This window comes from Arvicanthis niloticus, chromosome 8 (genome assembly GCF_011762505.2).
Source record: "Arvicanthis niloticus isolate mArvNil1 chromosome 8, mArvNil1.pat.X, whole genome shotgun sequence".
Lineage (NCBI taxonomy): Eukaryota > Metazoa > Chordata > Mammalia > Rodentia > Muridae > Arvicanthis > Arvicanthis niloticus.
Genome location: NC_047665.1, coordinates 42811624 through 42834920, shown reverse-complemented (window position 1 = coordinate 42834920; position 23297 = coordinate 42811624). Strand labels below are relative to the sequence as shown.

Here is a 23297-nt window from a genome sequence, read left to right as displayed (position 1 = left end):
AGGGTTAGTAATGAAGTCAGAATAGTAACTATAAAAATCAATATATATTGGTTACCATAGTGAGACATGAAGATACTTATCCCTTCTTGGAATTGTCCACTTCTCCTATAACTATAATCTGTTCTCTGGCAAAAATCCTTAACAATTCATGGAGTATACCCTTAGCAGCTATGGCCTTTATTTTGTACCTGAGCTCATTAGAACACTCATTTCTACATGTCTGTCACTTTGTGTCCTGTGACACTTATTAACTCATTTGTTTGCATATTTGACATTTCCCTCTTTACAAGTATAAACAAGTATAAACATACAAGTATAAACAAGACCTTTACAGTTCTCACCCTATCTTTCTGGTAAAAGCTATCCTACACTTATCTGAAGTGATAGAGTGTTTTTGATTAGCATTTTAATGATTAGAGATTCTGAGAACCTTTCATGTCCCTTTTGTCCATTTTTTTAAAATGTCTTCTTTGAAGAAATGTCTATTTAGGATCTGTTTCTAATTAGGTTATATGTCTTCTTGCTGTTGAGTTGTGTGAATTCTCTGAAAACTTGGCAAGTTAGACTTTTGTGAGGTATATGGCTGACAGATAGTTTTTCCTAACCTATAAGCTGCCTTTTCATATTATTCGCTTTGTGATGCAGAAGATTTTAGTTTAATGCAGTACCATTCATTTATTTGTACATCTGAAGCCTCTGTTTTTTTTGTTTGTGTGTTTGTGTGTGTGTGTGTGTGTATGTGTGTGTGTGTGTGTATGAGTGAGTGCCAAGAAATCAATGCCAAGGCTAAAGTCAAGTAAGGTTTCTATATGGAGCTTCAGGATTTTGTGGCTTAACTGGGTATTTTGTCCATTTTGAGTTGCTTTTATTCTTTTACATGTAGAGACCTAGTTTGTTTCAGCCTCCTTATAAATGACAGGCCCTTTCCCATTCTGTTTTGTTAGGTAGGATACTTGTGGGAAATTAGTACTGCTTGAATGGTTTACTTCTGTCTTCTCTTAGAATAGTGACTTCATTTTAAAAGTGGAATGTGTTTGTAGAAGAAATAGATAAAGATAGTAAAAAGACTAAAACCAGGAACTGAATGGCTAGTGCAGAGGAGAAATGGCTTGGAAGAGTAGGTGGGGTACATGCCATTAACTGTCTGGACAACCAGTGGCCAATGGTAGGAAGGTTAGTTTCTTTTTTCTTATTTGTGTGGGTTGCAGATGTAAGATAAACAGTTGTTTTGGAGGATTGCAGCTTTAAAACTAATGGAAGTTCTAAGATTCCCAGTCACATTGAATAAAACAAACTGCAACCACTCAGAGAAGATTTTATGTTTTATTCATGTTAAGGACACATGTACAGTAAAAGTCTTGAAGGTAACATCTCCGTTTTTCACATGGTCTTCAAGGACAAGGGCTATATTTTCCTTAAGACTTAAGCTTTCTCTAGGAGTTATCTGCCTTCTTTCAAACTTTTACTGTTTTTTTTTTTTTTTGACATATAAAATAAAGCTGTTTTTGAGCATCAAATTTACATTTATGCTGCTATCTGTTTTGAATTGAGTATACTATGCATCTGACTCTCTTTAAAATGTTCAGTTTAGAATGTTCCTACTTCACTTCTTTCGTTGTTCTCTTTGTTTATCTCATGGATTGTAAAACGCTTACATTCGGTGTCAGCATATTAGCTGTAACTTTTTATTGCTATTGATATCTATAAGTACGTTAAGTAAATCTTCATTTTGCTGACCTCTTTGAGGATGCGCGGCATCAGCAGATTCTTCCTTTCAGTGGACAGGTGAGAGATTAGCGGGATCAAGTCCATTTTTTCTTTTTTTGCTTTGTTTCCTCCAGAGCAGCAAGATTCATTGTACAGCAAGAAGGGAACTGTTGTAATGGAGGAATCTGTCTTAGAGTTACTGGTTTATTAAAGGGTTTGTATCGTGTCTGATGAGTACCACTGGAGAGAGATTCTTTTCGACAAGAACTGTTCTAGAGTTGGGGATATGGTTTAGGCGTAGAGTGCTGGCCTAGCATACACAGATCCTTGAGTTCAGTCTCTAACACTAGATAAAACCAGACATGGTGCCTTGAAATACCAGTGTATAGGATATAGAGGAAGATGATTAGAAATTCAAGGTCCTTGTGAGCTACATAGAATGTTCAAGGCCAGCTTGGAAAGCATGAGAACCTGTTTCAACAAACAAACACAAACTAGTCACCCCTACCCCACAAATCCCTCCCCAAACTTTTGGCAAAACAGTAATTTTGGCTCATTAACATAAGGGATTTCAGCATAAAAACTGGTTCATTTCATGTGGTGGTTTCTTTTTTCCTCTGTACTATCAGGAAAGTTTTGCCAGGTGGATTTTCATTAGTGTCATATCCTAGTGTTATTTGTCATTGTCCCCTAAACCCCCATGTCCCAGGCCAGTCAGGTATGAAGTTGTAAAAGGGAGTATTTAAGTCAAGCATGTGGAACCCTCTATAATGCAGTTGCAGATGTTGTTTCCAGAGAAGCTGGTGGGGGACAGTGACTTTACTACTGCAAATGTGTTTTCTTTTCTAACCCCTTCTCTCCTCTGTGTTTGCAGGAAACTGAGTCTCTTGAAGAATCTACAGATGAGTCAGAGGTAAGGTGGAGCATACAGGTTTGCCATTCACCGTGATGCTGTCTTAGGCTTGGTTGGCAACAAAGTCTGGCATTCTCAGGGGCTGAAAGATTGGAAAAGTAGGTTTGTAAAACAGATCCTTAAGGAATAGCATGCCAGTTGTCTTTAAAATATTAAGTAGATTAGGTCAAACATAAAATGAGAAACAAGCTGTTTCTCTTCATCTGAGGCACAGGCTATAGCCACTACCCCATGGACCTCTATCTGTTTTCTTGAATGATGTCTTCACGTAAGTTATGCATACTGGGAAGACTGATGTAAAGTTTTAGAAACCAGTCCCACCCATTAAAGTCTGCTTGTTTTCACAGTTTTTGCATTATGGTTTTACAATGTATATGTTTTCTCCTGTAATTCTGAAGATTCTCCCCAGTTCCTTGCATTTGCTAGACACATGTCTCACCCCAGAGTCACGCCTCAGTCCCAAAGTGTTCATTTTTTTTTCCACGAATGTGAATAATCATATAATATTTCTTGGGTTCTTAAAGGAAAACTACTAGGGATTTTTGTTAAAGATTATAATTTACAGGGAATAAAATTGTTCTTTTAAAATTGTCACTGTGCCAGGCAGTAGTGGCCCGTGCACGCCTTTAATCCCAGCACCTGGGAGGCAGAGGCAGTTGGATTTCTGAGTTTGAGGACAGCTTGGTATACAGAGTGAGTTCCAGGACAGCCAGGCTTACATAGAGAAACCCTGTCTTGAAAAACCAAATAAATAAATAAATAAATAAATAAATAAATAAATAAATAAAATTGTCACTGCTTTGAAAAATTACTTTTTAAAACTCTGCATATGATAAGCTGAGCACAATGCAAATTAATTAGTATACAAATTGTGTGGATGGACTAATAGATGACATGTTTTCTTTTAATATTTCATTTAGGAAGGCAAATGAAAATGTATCTTGCCAACCTGCAAGAAATTTCTACCAGTGTGACAGTATCTGTGATAATTTCTTCATCTTTGGTTGATATATATTGCATATTTTTTTAAAGGATATATTTATTCATTTTATGTATATGAGTACAGTGTAGCCTTTAGACATACCAGAAGGGGGAATTGTATACATTACAGATGGTTGTAAGCCACCATGTGGTTGCTGGGAGTTGAATTCAGGTCCTCTGGAAGAGCAGTCAGTGCTCTTAACCTCTGAGCCATCTCTCCAGCCCTATATTGCATATTTTTATATGGATTTTGCTTTTCCTATGAAATGATGGGTTTCTAAACCTCCAGACAACAACATATATATTACAATACTTTCTGGTCCTGGCTCTTAATATTTCACTGTAGGATTTTTAGCACCACGATACTCCAGGTGCCACATTTTTGAATTTGCTCATACATAGGAAAAGCTATCTGTTAACTTCTGATAGTGTATGGAAGAACAGTCCAGATTACCATTGTTGTGCTTGGTAACCTAAGGTTAGGACTCTGAATGCCCTGAATCATTGGTGTAGAATTAGGCAGTGCTTGAGCTGTGTCCTAGTATTTTATCTCACGGGTGAAGAGGATGTTGAAAGCCACTCAGATCTAAATCTTTTCAGATATCCTCAAGATATCTAAATGGAGTAACAAAGAGAGTAAGCAAAGCATAGAACAAGCCCTCCAGGAGAGCCAGGAAGTAGGGGATAATACACACCGGAATGTGATGGGAGAAATAAGTAGCCATGAAACGAGACGATCCAACTCTGGGTTGGTTCCAGAGCTGAGAGATGCAAGGAGACTGGCAACAGTCACCTGCAAAGCCATCCTTAGTGACTTTTATTTAGCCTTTGTGTATGTGGGAAAATACTGACAAGGGATAGAACAGATATCAAGGACTCTCAAGGACTGCACTTGAAAGAGACTGGGAATAGAGGTGCTGGATGCTGCTGCTTCTGCGCAGGAAGGGGGAGGCATTCTTTAAAAGTTGGTCCTAAAGGGAAGTGTCAAAGTAGAAATGTAAAATGTACTTGAGTACTGTACTTGGTTTCTCCTTTTGGGACAAGGCAGCATGGTAAAGTTAGTTCACAGCTGTCCATCTACAGAGCTCAGGAAAGAACATAGCTGTCCATCCACAGCACTCAGAATCCTAGTAGTCCTCCAGGTCCTCCAGCCTTCCTAGGAACCTCTGCTGTTGCTGTCCCAGGAAACCAAAGCTGTTTAAACATAAATGAGAGGCAGCATTACTCGCCCAGATGTTACCTATTGAAGTGAGTTTGTTGTTGGGCAGGGTCAAGCTTCAGGCCACGGTCCAGCCTTGGGAGAAATTTTTGTGCATGTCTTTATGCAGTTTGAACCACTGTCAATTCCAGGAATAGAGTTTTACGACATCCCTGAGTAGGCTGAAGAATTTTCCTTCATCCCGTTCTCCTTTTCCTCTCATTATTCTTACCAGCTTTTGTAACCGTTGGCTTTTGGAAGACAGGTATTTGCTTTACATTTTCATTTCTGTATTTAAGGGCTCAAAACGTCCATTTTGTGCAAATTATTATTTATGAAATAATACTTTTCAACAATGTATTTGGAACAAGTTGTCTGAAATTCCTGTCATTCCCAGAGATTCCACATTAAATGAGATCTTATGTTAGTCATGTTTATCTGAAGTTCTTATTTCTTGACATTTTGAGAAGTTCATATGTGAGTACTATATCTATATTATTTTCCCACACTTGTCTTTCCATAATCCTTCCTGTACCCCCCCAACTCCTCAAATTCATGACCTCTACTTTAATTACTATTGTTACATATATTATTGTTATATGTACATACAAATAAATAGAATCTACAGAGTCCATGTGTTTAGGGTTGATCAGTTAGGATTGGACAGTGTACCAGAGAACAAGATAGCCTTTAGGGTACAGTAGGAATTTATACCATCAGCCATCTAATTGGTTTGTTCAGTTGGTGTGTTAGGGTTTTACTGCTGTGACCAGACACCATGACCAGTGCAAGTCTTATAAAGGACAACATTTAATTGGGGCTGGCTTACAGGTTCAGAGGTTTAGTTTATTATCATCAAGGTGGGAGCATGGCAGTGTCCAGGCAAGCATGGTACAGGCAGAGCTGAGAGTTCTACATCTTCATCTGAAGGCTGCTAGCAGAAGACTGGCTTCCATGTAGCTAGGGTCAACGTCTTAAAGCCCACACCCACAGTAACACCTACTCCAACAGGGCTACACTTTCTAATAAAGTCACTCACTGGGTTGAGCATATACAAACCATCACATTCCACTCCCTGGCCCCTGTAGGCTTGTTCAAACATATTAGTCTATGGGGACCATACTTAAACATAGCATAATGCAAAATACATCTAGTTTAACTTCAAAAGTCCCCATATTCTATAGCAATCTCAACAATGTTAAAAGTCCAAAGTTCAAAGTCTCTTCTGAGATTCATCCAGTCACTTAACTGTAATCCCTAAAGGAAGACAGGACCAGCTGGACAAACTCCAAACTCCGCATCTCCATGTCTGATGTCAAATTGGTCTTCAGACCTCCAACTTCTTTTTCATCTTTGTTGACTGCAACAACTTCTTTCTCCAGGGCTGGTTCCACTTCCTGTTAGCTTTCCTCAGCAGATAGCCCATGGCTCTGGAGGGTTGAACATCTTGGGGTCTCCACGTTAACTTCAATGTTACAGCTTCTTGTTTCAATATCTGGAATCCACACATGATCTTCTGGGCTCCTCCAAAGGGTTGGTGTCACTTCTGCAGCTCTGCCCTCTTTAGCACTCTATAAACTCAGGTTGATCCACTCCACTGCTGTTGTAGTTCTTGGCGATCACCCCCATGGTATCTCCAATATGCTGGGGTCTTGAGATGCATCTAGGCTTCACCAATTTCACCAATAGCCTCTTATAGGCTCTGTTCATAGTACCAAGCCTCAAATCCTTTGCATGACCCCTTCAGTACTGGGCCATCAACTGCAACTGAGGCTGCACTTTTACCAGTAACCTTCCATGGCCTCTCAGAGTGCCAAGCCTTGGCTGCTCTTCATGACCCCTTCATGCCTTCAAAGCCAGTACCACGTAGGTGATGCTTACATATTACCAAGTACAGCTGTAGCACAAGAGACAACCTTGGCTATCTCTGGAACACAGCTTCTTTGTGCCCTTAGAAAATACTTCCCAGAAGATTTCACCTCAGTGATGTTGGTCTCTTCTTAATCACTGCTAATTTCTTAGCTCTAGCTAACCAGCATCAATTGTCCCACTAGTCCCTTTGATTTTTTACTCTAAAACCAGAGCCACATGGCCAAAGCTGTTCTACCACTTGCTAGGGCTGGAACATAGCCCCCTGTATTCTATTACTAGCTTTCTGTTTTTCAACTTCCTCTCTGCCTAGGCTTGGCTTTCCTGGAACTTGTTCTTTAGATTGACCTTGAACTCAGAGATCTGTGTGGCTCTGTCTCCTGTAATGCTGGGATTAAAGGCGTGTACCACCATGCCTGGATTTAAGCTTTTGTTACCTAGAATCTGCTTTGTCCCAGGCTGGCCTTGCACTCAGAGATCTGTTTGTCTATGTGTTTTGGGATTAAAGGCGATGGGATCTTGCTCTCAAATCCCTTAATCTGCTATCTCCTAGAATGTAGGATTCAGCTCCTTTCACTCCCTGGGGCCCCTTTAATACGTGATCCATATAGTTTTTATTTTTCCTTTCTAAGCTAGCTATGCTTGTTCAAAACACCTTTTATGAGACTTAACCAGAGAGCAAAGTCTCTGCTGGGCATTTTTGAGTCGTCCTTTGTCAATGCAATAAATATAAATGTCTTTATCTTAGACTCAGGTAGACTCTTCAGACAAGGGCAAAAAGCAGCCACATTCTTCACCAAAATACAACAAAAACAGTCTATAGGCCACATACTGAAATTCTTCTCCACTGAAACCTCTTGGGCCAGGTCTGCACAGTTCAAATTACTCACAGCAACAAAGTCTTCCATATTCCTTCTAGGATAACTCATTAAGCCTCACTTAAAACATTCCATGGCTTTCCAAATTCAAAGTCCCCAAATCTACATTCTTTCAAACAAAAGCATGGTCAGGCCTATCACAGCAGTACCCCAGTCCCTGGTACCAACTTCTGTCATAGTTAGGGTTTTACTGCTGTGAACAGACACTAAGAGTAAGCCAAGCCTTATAAAGGACTACATTTTAATTGGGGCTGGCTTATTGGTTCAGAGGATCAGTCCATTATCATCAGGGTGGGAGCATGGCAGCATCCAGGCAGGCATGGTGCAGGCTGAACTGAAAGTTCTACATTTTCATCTGAAGGTTGTTAGCAGAATACTGGCTTCCAGGCAGCTAGGATGAGGGTCTTAAAGCCCATGCCCACAGTCATATACCTACTCCAGCAGGGCCACACCCTCTAATAGTGCCACTCCCCGGGCTGATCATGTAGAAATCATCATAGTAGGACAGATTTATGCCAGTACAGTAAACCTAGGAAACTAATGTCTGGTGAAGTAAGTCATGGACCCTAGAGGAAAACATACCTCCGCTTCTTTCAATAGTATAATTCCTAACTATATTTTATAACCCTATCCTTATAGCATCATACACAGATTAAAAGTATTGCTCTTACCTCTCAGTAAGTTCTTATTTTAGTATATATCTGAGAAAGGAACACTGTCTTCTACTGTAGATGACTTTCATTAATTTTGAAAAGTGAAATCAAATAAAAAGAGTTTGCCAAGGGTAGTAGTGTTGATAAAATTTGGAGTTATACTAGGTGATTAAGGACCAGGAATGGAATTTTATGGATCAAAAATGTTTGATAAAAAAACAACACATCGATTTAAAGAAGGCGTCCCAGGAGAAGGAAGAGCATGTAAGCTGAAACATTGAGGTCTGCTTTTTGTGAGTGAGGGATCTGTTGGTCTTGTGTGATTCATATAAGCAACTGAATAGCTAGCTAAGTTTTGGCTGATTTTGCCTGTACTGTATTCCATTAAGGCAGAGATTCAGGAACATATTTGTATCTCTCAGCCCCTGGCCAAGATGTGTAATAACAGAATGGCTAATCACTGTCATCTCTATATTTATAGTTTTTTGCTACTGTTACTAAAAACATACTTTCTAAACATGACAACTTTGAGGTGGTTTAGTTTTTTTCACAGTTTAGAGGCTATGAGTATGTTTAATAAGTTAAATATATTAAATATTTAATATTTAACATTAAAATTAAAATGAATTGGCAGCTGAAGCTATTTAAAATAATATGTTGAGTGAAAAATTAATATTAAAATTAAATCTACTATTATAGATTTCAGCCACACGGAGAGTTCCCTTTCAGTTTTGTTGATGTGAAAAACCAGTCATTATGAGAAATCAGAAGTTATTTTTAAACCAGAAAATACACCATACAAAATTATTTATCTCACCTGGTAGTCAGATTGTGAATCATTTATTGAAAATTAAATTGATTTTCTTACACATATTAATTTTAATAAACAGGTTTCTAGCAACTAGTACCTAAAATGATAATTACCCTGTTCTGAAATTGATTGCTGTGGAGAAAAGAGCATGGGGTTACAGTGTTCCATTTTTCTAGGGCCCTTGGATTTAAAACCTGTTCTTTTATTTAAGGAGCTATTAATATTAACAGGCTTTGCTGATTGTTGCATCACTCAGGCATGGATAAATATTCCCCTTGAAGCAAATATTATAAATATCATCTCTTTAGAAACTTGTAGAACTTTCTGGATGTAAGGTTTTCACTCTATATTTCTCCCATCTGTTATAGATGAAAAAGATAAATATGGCATGATAGATCTCTGAATGAAATTTGTAATTTCATTGCTTAGAAGGAAAATTATTTCAGACAGTTCAAGATTGAAGTCTTGATCACTCAAATATTTATTGAATACTAGGATAATATAGTGCATTAGTGTTTAAGTAGGAAAATGAATAATAAAAAGAATATTTATTAGGATATGTCAGATAATGAATATACATTAAAAACATTATGGGTGGGGAGGTGGGGAGGATCCGGGAGGAGTTGGGGGAGGGGAAACTGGTCAGCATGTATTGTCTAGAATTTCTTTTCAGTTAAAAAGCAACATGTGGAGCAGCGTGAGGGGTTGATTATATACCTTTCACTGTTAGGGATGTTTTTTCTGATATGGTGATCTTGTGTTCTTCTTTTGGAGATGGTAACTGGGGACTTGAGCATCCTGTATCACCCAGAAGCAGTGACTGCCCCTACACCTGAGTCAGAATGAGAATTGTTTGATTCCTGGACTGTATCCACAAAGTGGCAATAATTGAAGAAGCAAATGAGACCTGTTTAGCTTTAATTTTGACTCTGGGTATGCAGCATTGTATAGCTTACGAACTTCATCCATCTGATTTTTAGTGTTAGTCTAGTATCAGAAAGAATGTTTCCCCAGAGCTATCTCTATCTTTATGCCCAGAACTTGTGAATATGACCTAGTAGAGCAAGGGGGAAGTAAGGTTGCCAGTCAGCTGGCTTTGTCACGCGGAGACTCCTTGAAGCATGTGGGCAGGAATCGTGGTGACCGGAAGGATCTTTATAGGTAGAGCAGGGAACCGGGAGACGGTGTGGTGTGCCGTGGTGTGGCGAGGTGTGCTGTGGCATGTAGTATGTATATGTGGTGTGTAGAGTGATGTGTGTAGTATGTAGTGTGGTGTGTGGCGTAGTGTGTGGTGTGTGGTGTAGTGTGTGGTCTGTGGTGTGTTGTGGTAGATGGTGTGGTGTGGTCTGTGGTGTAGTGTAATGTATAGTGCAGTGTGGTCTGTGTTGTGTGGTATGCTATGGTATTGGTGTGGCGTGGCATGGTGTTTATGAAAAGGAGTCTGCCTGCGTTTGAAGCTGGGGAATTTGAGCAGCTTTCAGAACTTAGGAAAGACAAGGACAGGCTTTTTCCCTCTTGTTTCTAGAAGAGTCCTGCCCAGGGTCATTTGCTGTGGACTTCCTACTACTGAATTGTAAGACAGATGTGTGTTGTTTTAAGGATCAGTATTTGTGATCAGTTTTATAGTAGTGATAGGAGTCTAATGCATTAACTAGTTTGGTTCGGTGACCTTGTTCTTGCATTTCTTCCATGTGGCTTATTTTATAGTTTGGGGAGTAAAATACATCCAGGCAAGGGAAAGCATACTGGAAACACATGGTATTTAAACTGGTTATTCTGGGATGTAATGGAAACTGTTGTAAAGATACATGTATCTTTTTGATGACTCTTCTCAACTGTTGTTTAATTAATCATTTCATTGACATTTGGGGGTCAAATCTGCCTTGTAGAGGCTTGAAGCCTCTGTTGGCAGACTAAGAAGCTATGAGGCCTCTTTTAACCCCAGTTTGATGTTTTGTTTATAAATATACAGATTCCCACTTACCTGTGCTGTCATGTTTCTTTACTTCACAATGTGACTGGTGCCTTCAGGTGGACTGAATTTATATCCAGTACAATATGAGGGAGAGATTGGGGAAGGACAGCCCCTGAGAGAGCTTGAGATTTTAGCCTGTTGTCCTCATTTTTGGCACCAAGGGACTGGGGTGTTTTGAAGTGTTTTGCTTTGTGATAAGCTTTTGGGAGTGGCTCCTGGATAATCTATGGGGTCAACATAATCTCCTCTCCTTTTCCCATTGGCCAGACTCACAACTATGTTTCAAACTATGCTTGAAAACTTTTGTTTTTCCTCAGATGCTCAGGACCTGAGCGTGCTAGAGAAGTACTCTGTCGCAAAACTGTATCCTGAGCAGAAGTTCAAGGGGATGCATCATTGTTATAAGTTGTCTAGAGCAAAGAAGTGATTAGAGTCCAAGCACTTCTGTTCATTCGATAATATATTCTGGCAGGGGACTAGGATGTTAAATTCCAAGAGAGGATATGAGTTCTGCAGTTTAAGCTTGGGGCGTTACATACATTATTGACAATACCTTTAAAAACTAACATTCATTGGATATTATCAGATACTGTACTTTTATAGTTTTTGCATTTAATGTTTACAAAAATTTCCTAAATATGTATTGATCATTCTTTTAAAAGTAGGGTAACTCAGGTTTTAAGATACTTCCTCCATGTATATATAGATTGTGTAGGGTACAGCCAACAGGGGAGATGGCTGCTTGGTCGTGGATTTGAGTAGGCTGTTGGTCAACTCTCACTTTCTTTCCAAACTCTGCTTTTTTCTCAGCTCCCATTTTAAATCATAGTAGAAAAGATTGTTTTCTTTAGTTCTCAGGAACTAAACTTTACCTAACAAAACTGTTGGTACCCAATAAAGACAAGTCAAAACAAGAATTTGTAGTGGCAGCAGATCCAAATTCAGTAAGCAGCTTCTCTAAGGTATCTCCAATTAGATCTCCACACTCCAAATCAGAGACCAGAAACCAAAGCAACTGCAAGTCTTTAATTCTCAGGCGCTGCTGTTAACTGTAGCTCCTGAGTTTCTTCACTATTATTTGAATACTTCCTTGAAAATATATTTGATTTACAGAATTTGGACCCATGACTTCTCTGAATCCTTGGGATATGTTCTTTGGAGTAAACCATAGGAGAAGGTGGGCATCCCTGGGATAAATGCTGCCAATGAGATCTCCACACTCTAAATGAGAACCTAGACACCAGAGCCACTGCTGGTGTCATAGGAACCCTAGAGGGTGTGTGACTGTTAGATACTGAGAGGGGAAGAGGAGGCCCCAACAACAAAAGAAGTCTTTCATTTTAATGTTGTTAATTGTGTATGGTTGTAGAAATGGTTTCATTGTAAGAAGAGGCAGGCTATAAGATGTTTCTATACATTTTAAAAAATCTGCACTTAGGCATGTCTGAGAAATAGTCTCTGCTAAAACTGATTTCAAGGACTTAACATTTATTTTTCATATAACAGTGCAAATTTTAAACAGGGGTTTTGAAAACTGAATTTGCATGGCCTTTGATTTCTAGTCTGCTAGAAGAGGAGCATCATTTTATAAAGTTGTATAAAATTCCAGTTTACACCGCCTTCCCTCCTTTTGAAGCCTCCTCCCTACTCTGTGTATCTAAGAGTAACACAGCCTCTGTGGTTTCTGTGATGCCTGCTTTCGTTTCTAGTCTCTGATTTGGAGTGTGGAGATCTAATTGGAGATACCTTAGAGAAGCTGCTTACTGAACTTGGGTCTGCTGCCACTACAGACGTTTGTTTTGACTGGTCTTTATTGGGTACTCACAGTTTTGTTAGGTGAAGTTCAGAACAATGAAAAGGCATAAACCCTGCTTCTAAGGATCTTGCGATCACCAGAGGATATTGGGAAGAAAGGAAAAGAGGGTTATGTTGGCTTTAGTGGCGGAAATTGTCCACCAGAGTGGCATATCTTGAAGATTGGGGAGGTTATTCCATATGGCTGAGAGGAAATGAAAAGCTTATTTGCTTTTCTCATTTTCCCCCTCTTCTATATATTCTTATCACTTTCCCAATATAAAACAACTGATGAGAGTTGATCCTGTTTATGGTATGTGGCTTAGGGCATGGGAACCTTCACCTTATTTTTTGCTCCTTGAATTGAACATGGAATTCTGATACTACAGGGCAAAGGAGAGTGCAGGGTTTATGAAGACTGCCTGACTTGTGCATCTTAAGCACTGCTCCTCAATTATTACAGGCTCAACTTCTCCCTTTTTTAGAATATTCGAGGGAGGAGAGAGGCTCCAAAACACAGGGATTTCAGTTAAGTTGATATGCTCCAAACAATACTGAACAGTGGCATTTATTTTTATTTTTATAAAAACAGCATAAAATGAATTGATTTTTATAAGAAATGCAATGCTTATTTGTTTTAGAGTGTATTGACCAGGTATGTATCAGAACAGTGATCCCTTCCCCGACTTTAACAAATCAAGTTATCACCCACATCCCCCAGATAAAAAATGTGAAACTTGAGGGAGCTTATTATTGGGTGTATATTCTTCAGTTTATTTTCCCACCAAATATGCATATATTTCTAAAGAAAAAAATGCAGTGTATTTTATGATGTGTTTTAGCTAAGAAGTATCAGGAGAATGCTTCTGTGAATGGTGCTAATGTCTACAAGGTATTTTATCAGGAGAAGTTTATTAAGCTTGTATCTAACTTTGGCATCATGGGCTATTTGAGTGATTTTAGTTTCCAGAACTGTCTTGTTCAGTGTAGGTTATCTCATGCCCACACTGATCCCTCACTGGAAGCAAAGAATGCCTTTTCTCCACATCCGAAGATTTTGGCCACAGTGACTTCAGGGCACTTACTGGGCAACAGAACCATCTGATTGCAAGTTATGTATCGGTGTTTTATGTTTTTAAAAATAATGTATAGCTACAAAGAGTCATGAAGACTTTCCTATACATTTGAAAAAGCAGACCTGATCATCCATGTTAGTTCACCAGTTCCAAATTTTAGTCTTTTTAAATGATTTTTTCATATTAGCAATATTGCTTAAAAGATGAAAATTTAATGTTATTTGCATTCATATAAGAATGTAATTGCTTATCTGTCAGCAGCCTGATAGAAAGATACCAAGAAGCTTTGAGCACAATGAGTCTGTTATCTTCATGTCACTTTCTTGAGAAGTGCGGTCATTGAGGCAGCTGTAATACCTTGTATTAGCAATGGGAATCAGAAATTACTCTTTCAGCTTCATTATGTAGGGATTTTTTTTTTTTTTTTTTTTTTTTTTTTTTTTTTTTTTTTTGCCGTATTTTGGCACTGTAGAAGGCACTGTGAAGTCATCCTTTTCACATGCTTATCTTTTTGTTTAAATAAAATGCTGCTTCTATAAAAGAAGTATAGCACACAGTAATTAACAGCGCAAGGTGCTCATTAAGGCGACCCTATTCATTTTGTGCATTTTGCGGTGGGGCATTAGAAAGCTCACTGAAGGCCTGAGCCCTTGACTGACTTTGAGCTTTCCCTGAGTGTCTTTTCATAAATCCCTTTTCTTACCATAAGTCCCCTCTACCCACTCTAAAGGGTAGTACACAGTTTTAAGATCCCTGTACTAGATTTGAAGGAGCTATATGTTGTGAGAGCACATTTAGAGATAACAATTTCAAGTAAATGTGGATGTTCAGTAAGGTATGATTTTCATTTGTTTCTGCTGCCTTTGTTTATAATACTTTGTGGAGGTAGTTAGATCTATTCCTTCAAATTTTTTTTTTTTTGAGTTTCAAATTGCGTTTTGATTGATATTAATTTCAATAATGCTTTTAATAATTTCCTTATTTGTATATGTTCTTTATTTCCTTTGACAAATTATAATTGGTCAGAAATATTAGCATTTTCATGGATGTTATATGGAGTGAATTATTGGTAATGAGAGAAAATTTAAAATACAAACATTCTGAAATTTAAAATGTTCTTATATTGGATTTTGATAGTTATTTTTTATATTGAACTTGTAAGAATGAGTACAATTTTGAGTATTTCAGTTTTCCTCAAGGTAATTAGAGTTCTAGACAGAATGTCCTAGAGGAAGCAAACCTTTATTTTAAACTTTCATACCCATGGTTGATTATTGATTTGCTTTTTATTAACACTTGGTTTTTACTGTGGAAATTCAAGCTGCATGAGAGCAGTTTTTTCTTTTAACACTGAGGAATTCTTTGAGGATGTGTACTGTCTTTCTATTGTATCCAGTTTTAAAACATTGGGTATTTATTAAAAGTTTTTGCCCCTAGTCAGATGTAGCTGAGGACAGGAAACTAGGTAAACCACTCATCTGATTAAATTTTCTAATGCTTAGCCGAGGTGATTGGAAGGGAATTTGTGCCGGGAAGGCCATCTGCACGGTGATTGTGGGTTGCTGAGTAGTATTTACCCAGAGATGCTTTTACTAGCTTAATCTGGGCTTTATGTGATAGTTCACCTCTTAGGTATATTTAATGTCAATTTTGGTTTCTAAAGTTAAAATTGAATTTAATAAGGAAGTGATATTCAGAAATAAAATATAATTTCTGAATAAATAGTACGAATAAAAAATGTAATGGTTGATGTCCCCACCCTTAGTCAGTATTTTTATTTTGAGAGAATCCTGCTAAATCGACAGTGTTGGCCTTGAACTCAAGTGTAGTCCAGGTAAGCCTCAAATCCTCCCTCAGTTCCTGAGTAGCTGGGATTATAGGTCTGTACAACCAAGGCCAGCTAACATTTTTCTTTTTCTATGTAAAGGAAATTCAAGTCTTTATTTGTAATGTAACAGTGGTGAGCTTTATAAAATGTATTAACATGCAAAACAAAAATACTGACAAAATTAATACAGGATGAAAATGTAGAATCCATTAGCTAGACTACAATTTTTTTCTTATCCATGGGTTTTTAATGATGAGAATAATGCAGTTGATGCAGTGTTGGTCCACAAGTCTGGTGAGGTGCCCTGAACTTCTCCAGGAGAGTCATCCTCCCAGGACACACTGACAAAAGGAAGGGCTGCCTAGTGCTTCTCAGAGAGAAACCCTTAAACTTTAATTTGTTATTTCCTAAAGTGATTTTCTCCTGCTAAGTTTAAAACTCAGTAAAAATAGCCCTGAAATGACATTTATTTTCTGATAGTGTACTGGAATTTCATAGGATGGTTTAAGGATCTGTCTTTAATTAAAAGTGCTATACACTTAGTACCAATCTGTGTTTGTTGAGAAATTGATTCCTTTTGAAGGAAAGCTGAAAACTTTTCTTGTATGGGTAAATGTCACTCTATTCATATCTTCGCTTAGCTGCAAGTCTTAATGCGTGTTCTGTTCTACCAGGTTGTCATAGTAACACAGTTAACTGTCATCTCAACTCAGACTGTTGATGGTTTTATTTGTAGGTTTGTAGGATTATTAAAATTTAACAAAATTATTGATTTGCTTTTTATTAACACAGAGTTATTTACCATGAAAGTTCAGGCTGCACAAAGGTTTTTTTTCTGTTTAAATTTTTTTTTTTCCAAAATTAAAGTGAAACTCGATATTAAATCCCTGTGATTAAATTTTTTTATTTAAAATGTAATATAGACTCTTCAATAGCAGAATAACCTCTGAATTGTAGTTCTGAGTCATTTCCTATTTTCTTTCTTCTGACAAGGAGGCAAAAAAATAAAAGCCTTTCAGTTCACCTTTAGCTTGCATTTAACTAAACATAAAGGAGAGGTGTCAGGAAAGCGTGAACTGGTACGCAAAATGCCTAATACTGAGTCTTCACTTTATTTATGGGTTTTGAAATCTTGTGGGAATGCTTCACTGAACTGTGTTGTGAAAGTATTTATTTTCGTATATTTATGTGAGAGAAATTACTTAGTTTTCACTTATAAATAAGGCAGCCAAACCTTATTTACAGTAAGCTTATCTAATGGTCCGTGGATGAGTGCTTTTATGCAAAATAGTCGGGAGGCCAGAATTAACTTTCACATTGAGTGCACATTTGATGTCCACACTTGAGCAACATGTGGCATCTTATTCTAAAGGCTGCTATCCAGGACTCAATTTGTATTTAACACATTTGCCTCGGAAAGACACAGCTTACCTGTGTGACATCTCATGTTTCCTTTAGAGCATCTCTTCCTCCCTGGGAGATGCAGAGGGTTTATTGGTGTTGTACTCATACTGTATATTTTTAAATACGTGGTTAATTAGCTATGTCGTATTACATGTTAAAATAGATCAGCTTGGGGATGTTACAACTTCTTGAGTCTGGATTGATTATTGTAAAGTATCTTTTCGTATTCCGGTGGAATACTGTGTATGCTCTTGTTCTTAGTTCTTAGTCATGGAAAATTAAAAGTATGTACACCATCTTTGGTGGAGCTCAACAGCTGGCAGGTTATTAAGAATGCTCATTAGTGTTCATGAAATGTTTCTCTTAAATATTAATATTCTCGTAGCTGCATGGTGCCCCTCCCTCACTGTTCTCACGCTGTTATTTACATCCTGTGTCCTCTGCTCCCATACTGAATCATGGCTGACCCATAAATTAGAATATTGAAGAAATGAAGAGTGCATCCTTTGAGGCTAGGCCTAAGATAGCATGAGGCTTTACTTGGTTCCCAGAGTCATTCATAGTGGGAGAAGCTGAATACCTTTGATGTGCTCAGGCAGTTCAGGAAAAACCCCATGAGTAAGGAAATCATTTTTTCCACCAAAGACAATTTTCCCACTTTGCCAGCCATTGCATGAGGCTCATGCCTTCTTTTCTTAGAATTTTATTCATGAGCATAATAAATTTTCATCATATCGCTCTCCTCTCCCTACTCCCACTCCTTTTCCCATCCCCCTGTCAAGTTCATGTCCTCTTCATGTGTGTGTGTGTAAAACCAGTTGAGTCCAATTAGTGTTGTCTATAGTATGTGGGCATAAGGCTGACTTCTTGGGCATGAACTTACCAGATAGCTTGCCCTCGAAGAGCACTGACTCTCCCTGTCAATTGCTATCAACTGCTTGTAGTTCTTCCAACCAGGGGTGGGTCCTCATGAACTGTCCTCCATTCATGCTGGAGTGATAACTGGTATGATCTTTTACAGGCAGCTGTAGTGCTTAGAGTTCTTAGGTACGATATTCATGCCATGTCCAGATGAGACTATATTGCTTAAAGTCTCCTAGTCTTCTGGGTCTTACAAGTTTCTGTACCATTTCCTGAGATATTTCTAGAGCCTTGCAGGTAGGGTTACATGGGCACTTGGCAGCTGCTTATTCTCTGCACTTTGGGCGTAGTTCTCTGAAGTAATAATACTCTATCTGGTATGAAAAGAAGCTGCTTTGATATGGTGGGTCAGAGCTGCACTTAGCTGTGGGTGTCAGGTATTTAGAAGGCAGTTGGAAACTATATCAACTTAGTCAATTGTAGTAGTAGGCTCTCCTCTAGAGAGTGTGATGACTTCTCCAGGCACAGGTGTTTGGATAGATTTACTGTACCAGACGTGAGTTTCCTCATATTAATTGGATCTTATATCCAATCACATTAGCTGTTGGCTACCCCCAAGTTATTATTGGTACTAGTTGCACTATTGGGCATATGTTGCTGGGCCAATCATTATTGTAGTTTACAAGAATTCCAGCTGAGGAAGACTGTTAACTTTTATAGGTATCTTGGATTTATTGATTTGTGGTTATTATCAATACCGATTACCAATTTTATTCATTAACCATGAAGATGGAGAAAATCTTAGGTACCTACCACACACAGTAAGGTCAAATATACAGTTATTTACAATATAATAGTTCAAATATCCATTTTTCCACTTTTAAATTTATTTTATCAGTGAAATTATATATGTAATTGGCAAAAAGAAACAAGAATATTAAGATATATATAACAAGATAACAAGAATATTAAGATATATATTAAGAATATTAATATATATATATATATATAATTGTAGTTTTTAACAATGAATGAAAGGGCTATCTCTTATTTCACCTTGAGAAGTGTATTTTGAATCATTGAGAACAGAGCCACAATAATTACACTGTTCCTTTGTTTTTCATGCAGGAAGAGAGTGAAGAGGAACCCAAACTGAAGTATGAAAGACTTTCCAATGGGGTGACAGAGATTCTTCAGAAGGATGCAGCAAGCTGTATGACAGTCCATGACAAGGTAATGAGCAACTTAAGAGTATTGCAGATGCCTAACATCTATGTTGTTGCTATGGCAAAGGTATTGGGTCATTCCCTGTGAGCCTGGGAGTGAGTCTTAGACCTTTCAAACATGGCAGATCCCCACCTCTGATGCATCTGTTGGATTTATGGTCTGTTGTTTCATTCTGCAGTTGCCCTCCCACTTAATGCTTTTTGCTTCAGATTATGTTCCTTTATAAATAGGTCCCTATATTCACTCAACACTTTAATGATAATATCTACTCTTGTTTTTACCATAAATTCCCTGCTGTGTGTCCCCTGCCTCCTTTGGCAGTCATGCCATGGTTGCTGAGCCCTAGCTGACTCTCTGCTCTTCTTCACTGATGAATATTGACCTGGCAGTTCTTCAGATTCATTTCTATTGAACTTCTCTTCTTTATGGTTGTCTTAGTCATCATATCCTATTGTATGAAGAGGCACCATGACCAAGGCAACTCTTTTAAAACAAAACATTTAATTGGGGACTGGCTTTACAGTTTCAGAGGCGTAGTTCATTATTATCATGACAAAGAGCATAGTGACAAGAAGGGGTGATGCTGGAGAAGTCACTTATTGATTATAATCACGTTCTGATTCCCAAGCAGAGAGATAGAGCCTGTCCTGGCATGGGCTTTTGAACCCCCAAGCCGACTCCACAGTGACACACTTTATCCAACAAGGCTATATCTCTCAGTCCTTCTAATCCTTTCAAATAGTGCTACTTCTCGACTAAATATGAGCCTGTGATATCGGGGGTTGGGAGTATTCTTATTCAAACCACAGTGGTGCATCTCCCACTTCTATGGCACATGCTATGGATAATTTTAGTAACTAGAACTTGATGATCTTTGGCCTTTGCATACTGTCTTCAAATTTTGATGTTCATTTTTACATAAACATCATTCCTGACTATGGAATCCCACTCTCTATTCTTCTTTGTTTTCTGTCCTGTGAAATTGCTAATTATCTTAAACCTACCAGTCTTCCTTATCCTGCACTTGGTAAATGGGGTACTGTTCTGGTTTTTTTTTTTTTTTTTTTTTTTTTTTTTTTTTTTTTTTTTTTTTTTTTTGTCTAGATTCCTTTGCCTCTTGGTTTCAGTGTGCTTATTGAAAATACAGAACTTTGTAGACCCTTGTATAATTTTCATCATCTAAATAAAGGCTGAGGTCTTCAGTGTGGCATGTAAGGCACCCTAGGATCTTGCCTGCTGTGTGTACTTGAGCTACTCTCTCACTAGTCTTTGCTGTGGGCATTGGACTGTGGTAGAATGTTTGTCCTATTCTGCCACCAGCTTATGTGCTAGATTCTTCTCCCCCTGAGCTTCTAGCAGTTCACATTCATCATTTCTCCCTGAAACTGTTGCATATACCATGAACTAGTCTGCATTCTTTCACATTTGTTTTCTTCCTAGCCCTTTGCTGGAGTGGACCTTCAGAGACTCTGATCTGAACCTGCCGTCTTGTCCCTTCAATTTTGCCGATTCCTAACGTCTTAATGGTCTGTACCTGTCCAGCCTGCTTTCCTCCACTTTCCACCTTTCATCCCTGGCTAATTTTTTGGTGCTCCTTGTTAGTTAGCCTTGCCAGCTGTACCACCTGCCTTTTCTCTTGGGCATGAATTAGATGGATCTTTCATCTGTGTAAAGCTGCTTATAATTTCTTATCTCTTGTTATAGAACTTCATGCTGTTGAGCAAGTTGTTTCTGTGCTGGCTTTTCTACCTGTCTGTGTCGGCTTTCTAATTCTTTCTTCCATGTTTATCACACTGACTCTTCTTATTTCTGTGGGTCTTTGAGGTACTGCCATTTTAAACATAGTCCTTAAATTGAATTGTAATTGCTTATTTTTGTATCTATTTTCCTCAGTGTAACAAACTCTTTATGTTGTGTTTGCTCATGTTCTAAGTACATTATACTTCTTTTGTATGCTTGTTGAATGATCATTTGAATACATGAAATGGAAAGCATGTTTGTCCTTTAGTTAGTACCATACACAAGTGGCCAGAGAGCCTGATAGCGTAGAAGGATTGTCGGTGCTGATATTTAGACCATAGACTTTCAGTTGAGGTTTGTATTTTATATTTAGAGGGTTCCAATTGAGTTGGTAGCATTTCAGTTTTATTTTGGCTTCATTTCTGCAGTTCTAGGAAGTGAATGCTGGGTATAGTAGACATGTGCTCTGCATCCCAGATGCCTTCTGGGCCCTGCATTTCAGTATTTATTTCTGTCCCTGTCTACACTGTATTTGTTTTTAATGAGGTCTCATCAGTTCCTGGGAGCTGATTCCTCATGTGTGACTGAAGGCTGTCCTAGTAGCTGTACGTGGAATATCATGAAATACTTGAGAAAGGGCTGAGCAGGCATGCAGTACGCTTCCTTCTCTTGGTGATACCAGGACCTGTTCACAACCCATCTACTTCACCCACATGAAGTTCAGTTGTACACTTAGTGGGGTAAAATGTCTACCGTTTATAAAGCCAGATTAATTAAACACTAATGAGGACATTAAAGCTATATTTATTATTAGACATCCTAGATTTTATACATATTTAGGCAAAACAAAACAATAACAAAAACAACCTGAACTCTAATTCCTAAGTAGCTTAAGGATTTAAAAAAATCATTTTCTGAGAATTTCATAAAGTGTATTTTAATTATATTTATTCTTATATGTGTGTTTTGCCAACTCTTCTCATTTCCACATCTAGTCCCTTTCCCCATTGAATTTAGTTCCCCTCCCTCTCTCTCCCTCCCTCTCTATCTATCCCTCCCTCCTTCCCTCTCTTTCCCTCCCTCCCCCCTTCTTTTCTTCCCTTCTTTCTATACCTGTCAAAGACCAAATTGTGCTACCCAGATATTCTTGGGTATGTGCCTTCTACTGGAGGACGGTCAACTAACCGGGGGCTGTACTCTTAGAGGAAACTGACTCTCTCCCAGCAGCTAACAGTTGCCCACAGCCCCGTGACTAAGGGTGGATTATGTTCCCAACTCCTATGTTCATAATGGGATTTGGTCTGGCTTAGGCTGGCACAGACTTTGCGCACACTCTTGCAATCAAGTTCAAATGTGCTGTGTTGCCTTATAGTTTTCCACTACCGTTGGCTCTTCTACACTTTCCTTCCCTATTTCTGCAATGATTCATGAGCCTTGGGAGGAAGAAAGAGTATGGATGGTATGCGTGTTCCATGTAAGCATGCTGTAGATTCTTATTTTCTGTATCTTGACCAATTTCCATTTATTTATTTATTTATTTATTTATTTATTATGTGTGTGCGACAGTATATGTGCATATATAGGCATGAGCAAGCCATAGTGTGTGTATAGAGTGTGTATGTGTGTGAGATGGTATATGTGTATGTATAGGCATGAGCGAGCCATGGTGTGTGTATAGAGTGTGTATGTGTGTGAGATGGTATATGTGTATGTATAGGCATGAGTGAGCCATGGTGTGTCTATAGAGTGTGTATGTGTGTGAGACGGTATATGTGTATGTATAGGCATGAGCGAGCCATGGTGTGTGTATAGAGTGTGTATGTGTGTGAGATGGTATATGTGTATGTATAGGCATGAGCGAGCCATGGTGTGTGTATAGAATGTGTATGTGTGTGAGATGGTATATGTGTATGTATAGGCATGAGCGAGCCATGGTGTGTGTATAGAGGTCAGAAGACAACTTGGTGGAATTGGTTCTCTTCTATGCCACGAGGATCCTAGGGATTAAACTCATCTGTCTCAGTAGCAAGACACTGAGCCCACAGAGCCCAAAGCCTCATGGTTTTTAATGGCTAGACAGAAAAAAAAAATTGAAGGGTTTGTTTTTATATTCTGTCATATTGTAGGGAATTTTGTACTTTGCATTTTTGCTGCATTTTAAGTTAGTTAAAAATATTAGCAAAAGATTATATGAATTATCCATTATTTCAGTAATTAAATATGATCAGCATATTAAACATTATTTGGAAGGGCATTTAGTTGTTTAGTTCAATACAGTAGCATTCATTTACTTAAAAAAAATGGTTACATGCTTTTCTAAACAAAAGATAGCTTGTCATATCAATACCTGTGCATTTTTTTCATAAATGGTCCAAATTTACT

The 23297-nt window shown here is 38.2% G+C and overlaps 1 protein-coding gene across 4 annotated transcripts in view; it reads left to right on the top strand.

Annotated features, from left to right (window-relative positions):
• The window catches only part of Vps41 (VPS41 subunit of HOPS complex), a 153511-nt gene that overhangs the window by 5275 nt on the left and 124939 nt on the right, over positions 1 to 23297 (top strand). For 2 of the 4 annotated variants that reach the window (XM_034510346.1, XM_076939333.1), the window contains exons 2-4: positions 2582 to 2620; positions 19077 to 19181; positions 20616 to 20701. In XM_034510346.1, coding sequence (XP_034366237.1) covers positions 20699 to 20701 — 3 coding nt within the window. In that variant the 5' untranslated portion in view covers positions 2582 to 2620; positions 19077 to 19181; positions 20616 to 20698. The remainder of the gene's footprint in view (positions 1 to 2581; positions 2621 to 19076; positions 19182 to 20615; positions 20702 to 23297) is intronic. The other 2 variants (XM_034510345.2, XM_076939332.1) reach the window with 1 other exon arrangement.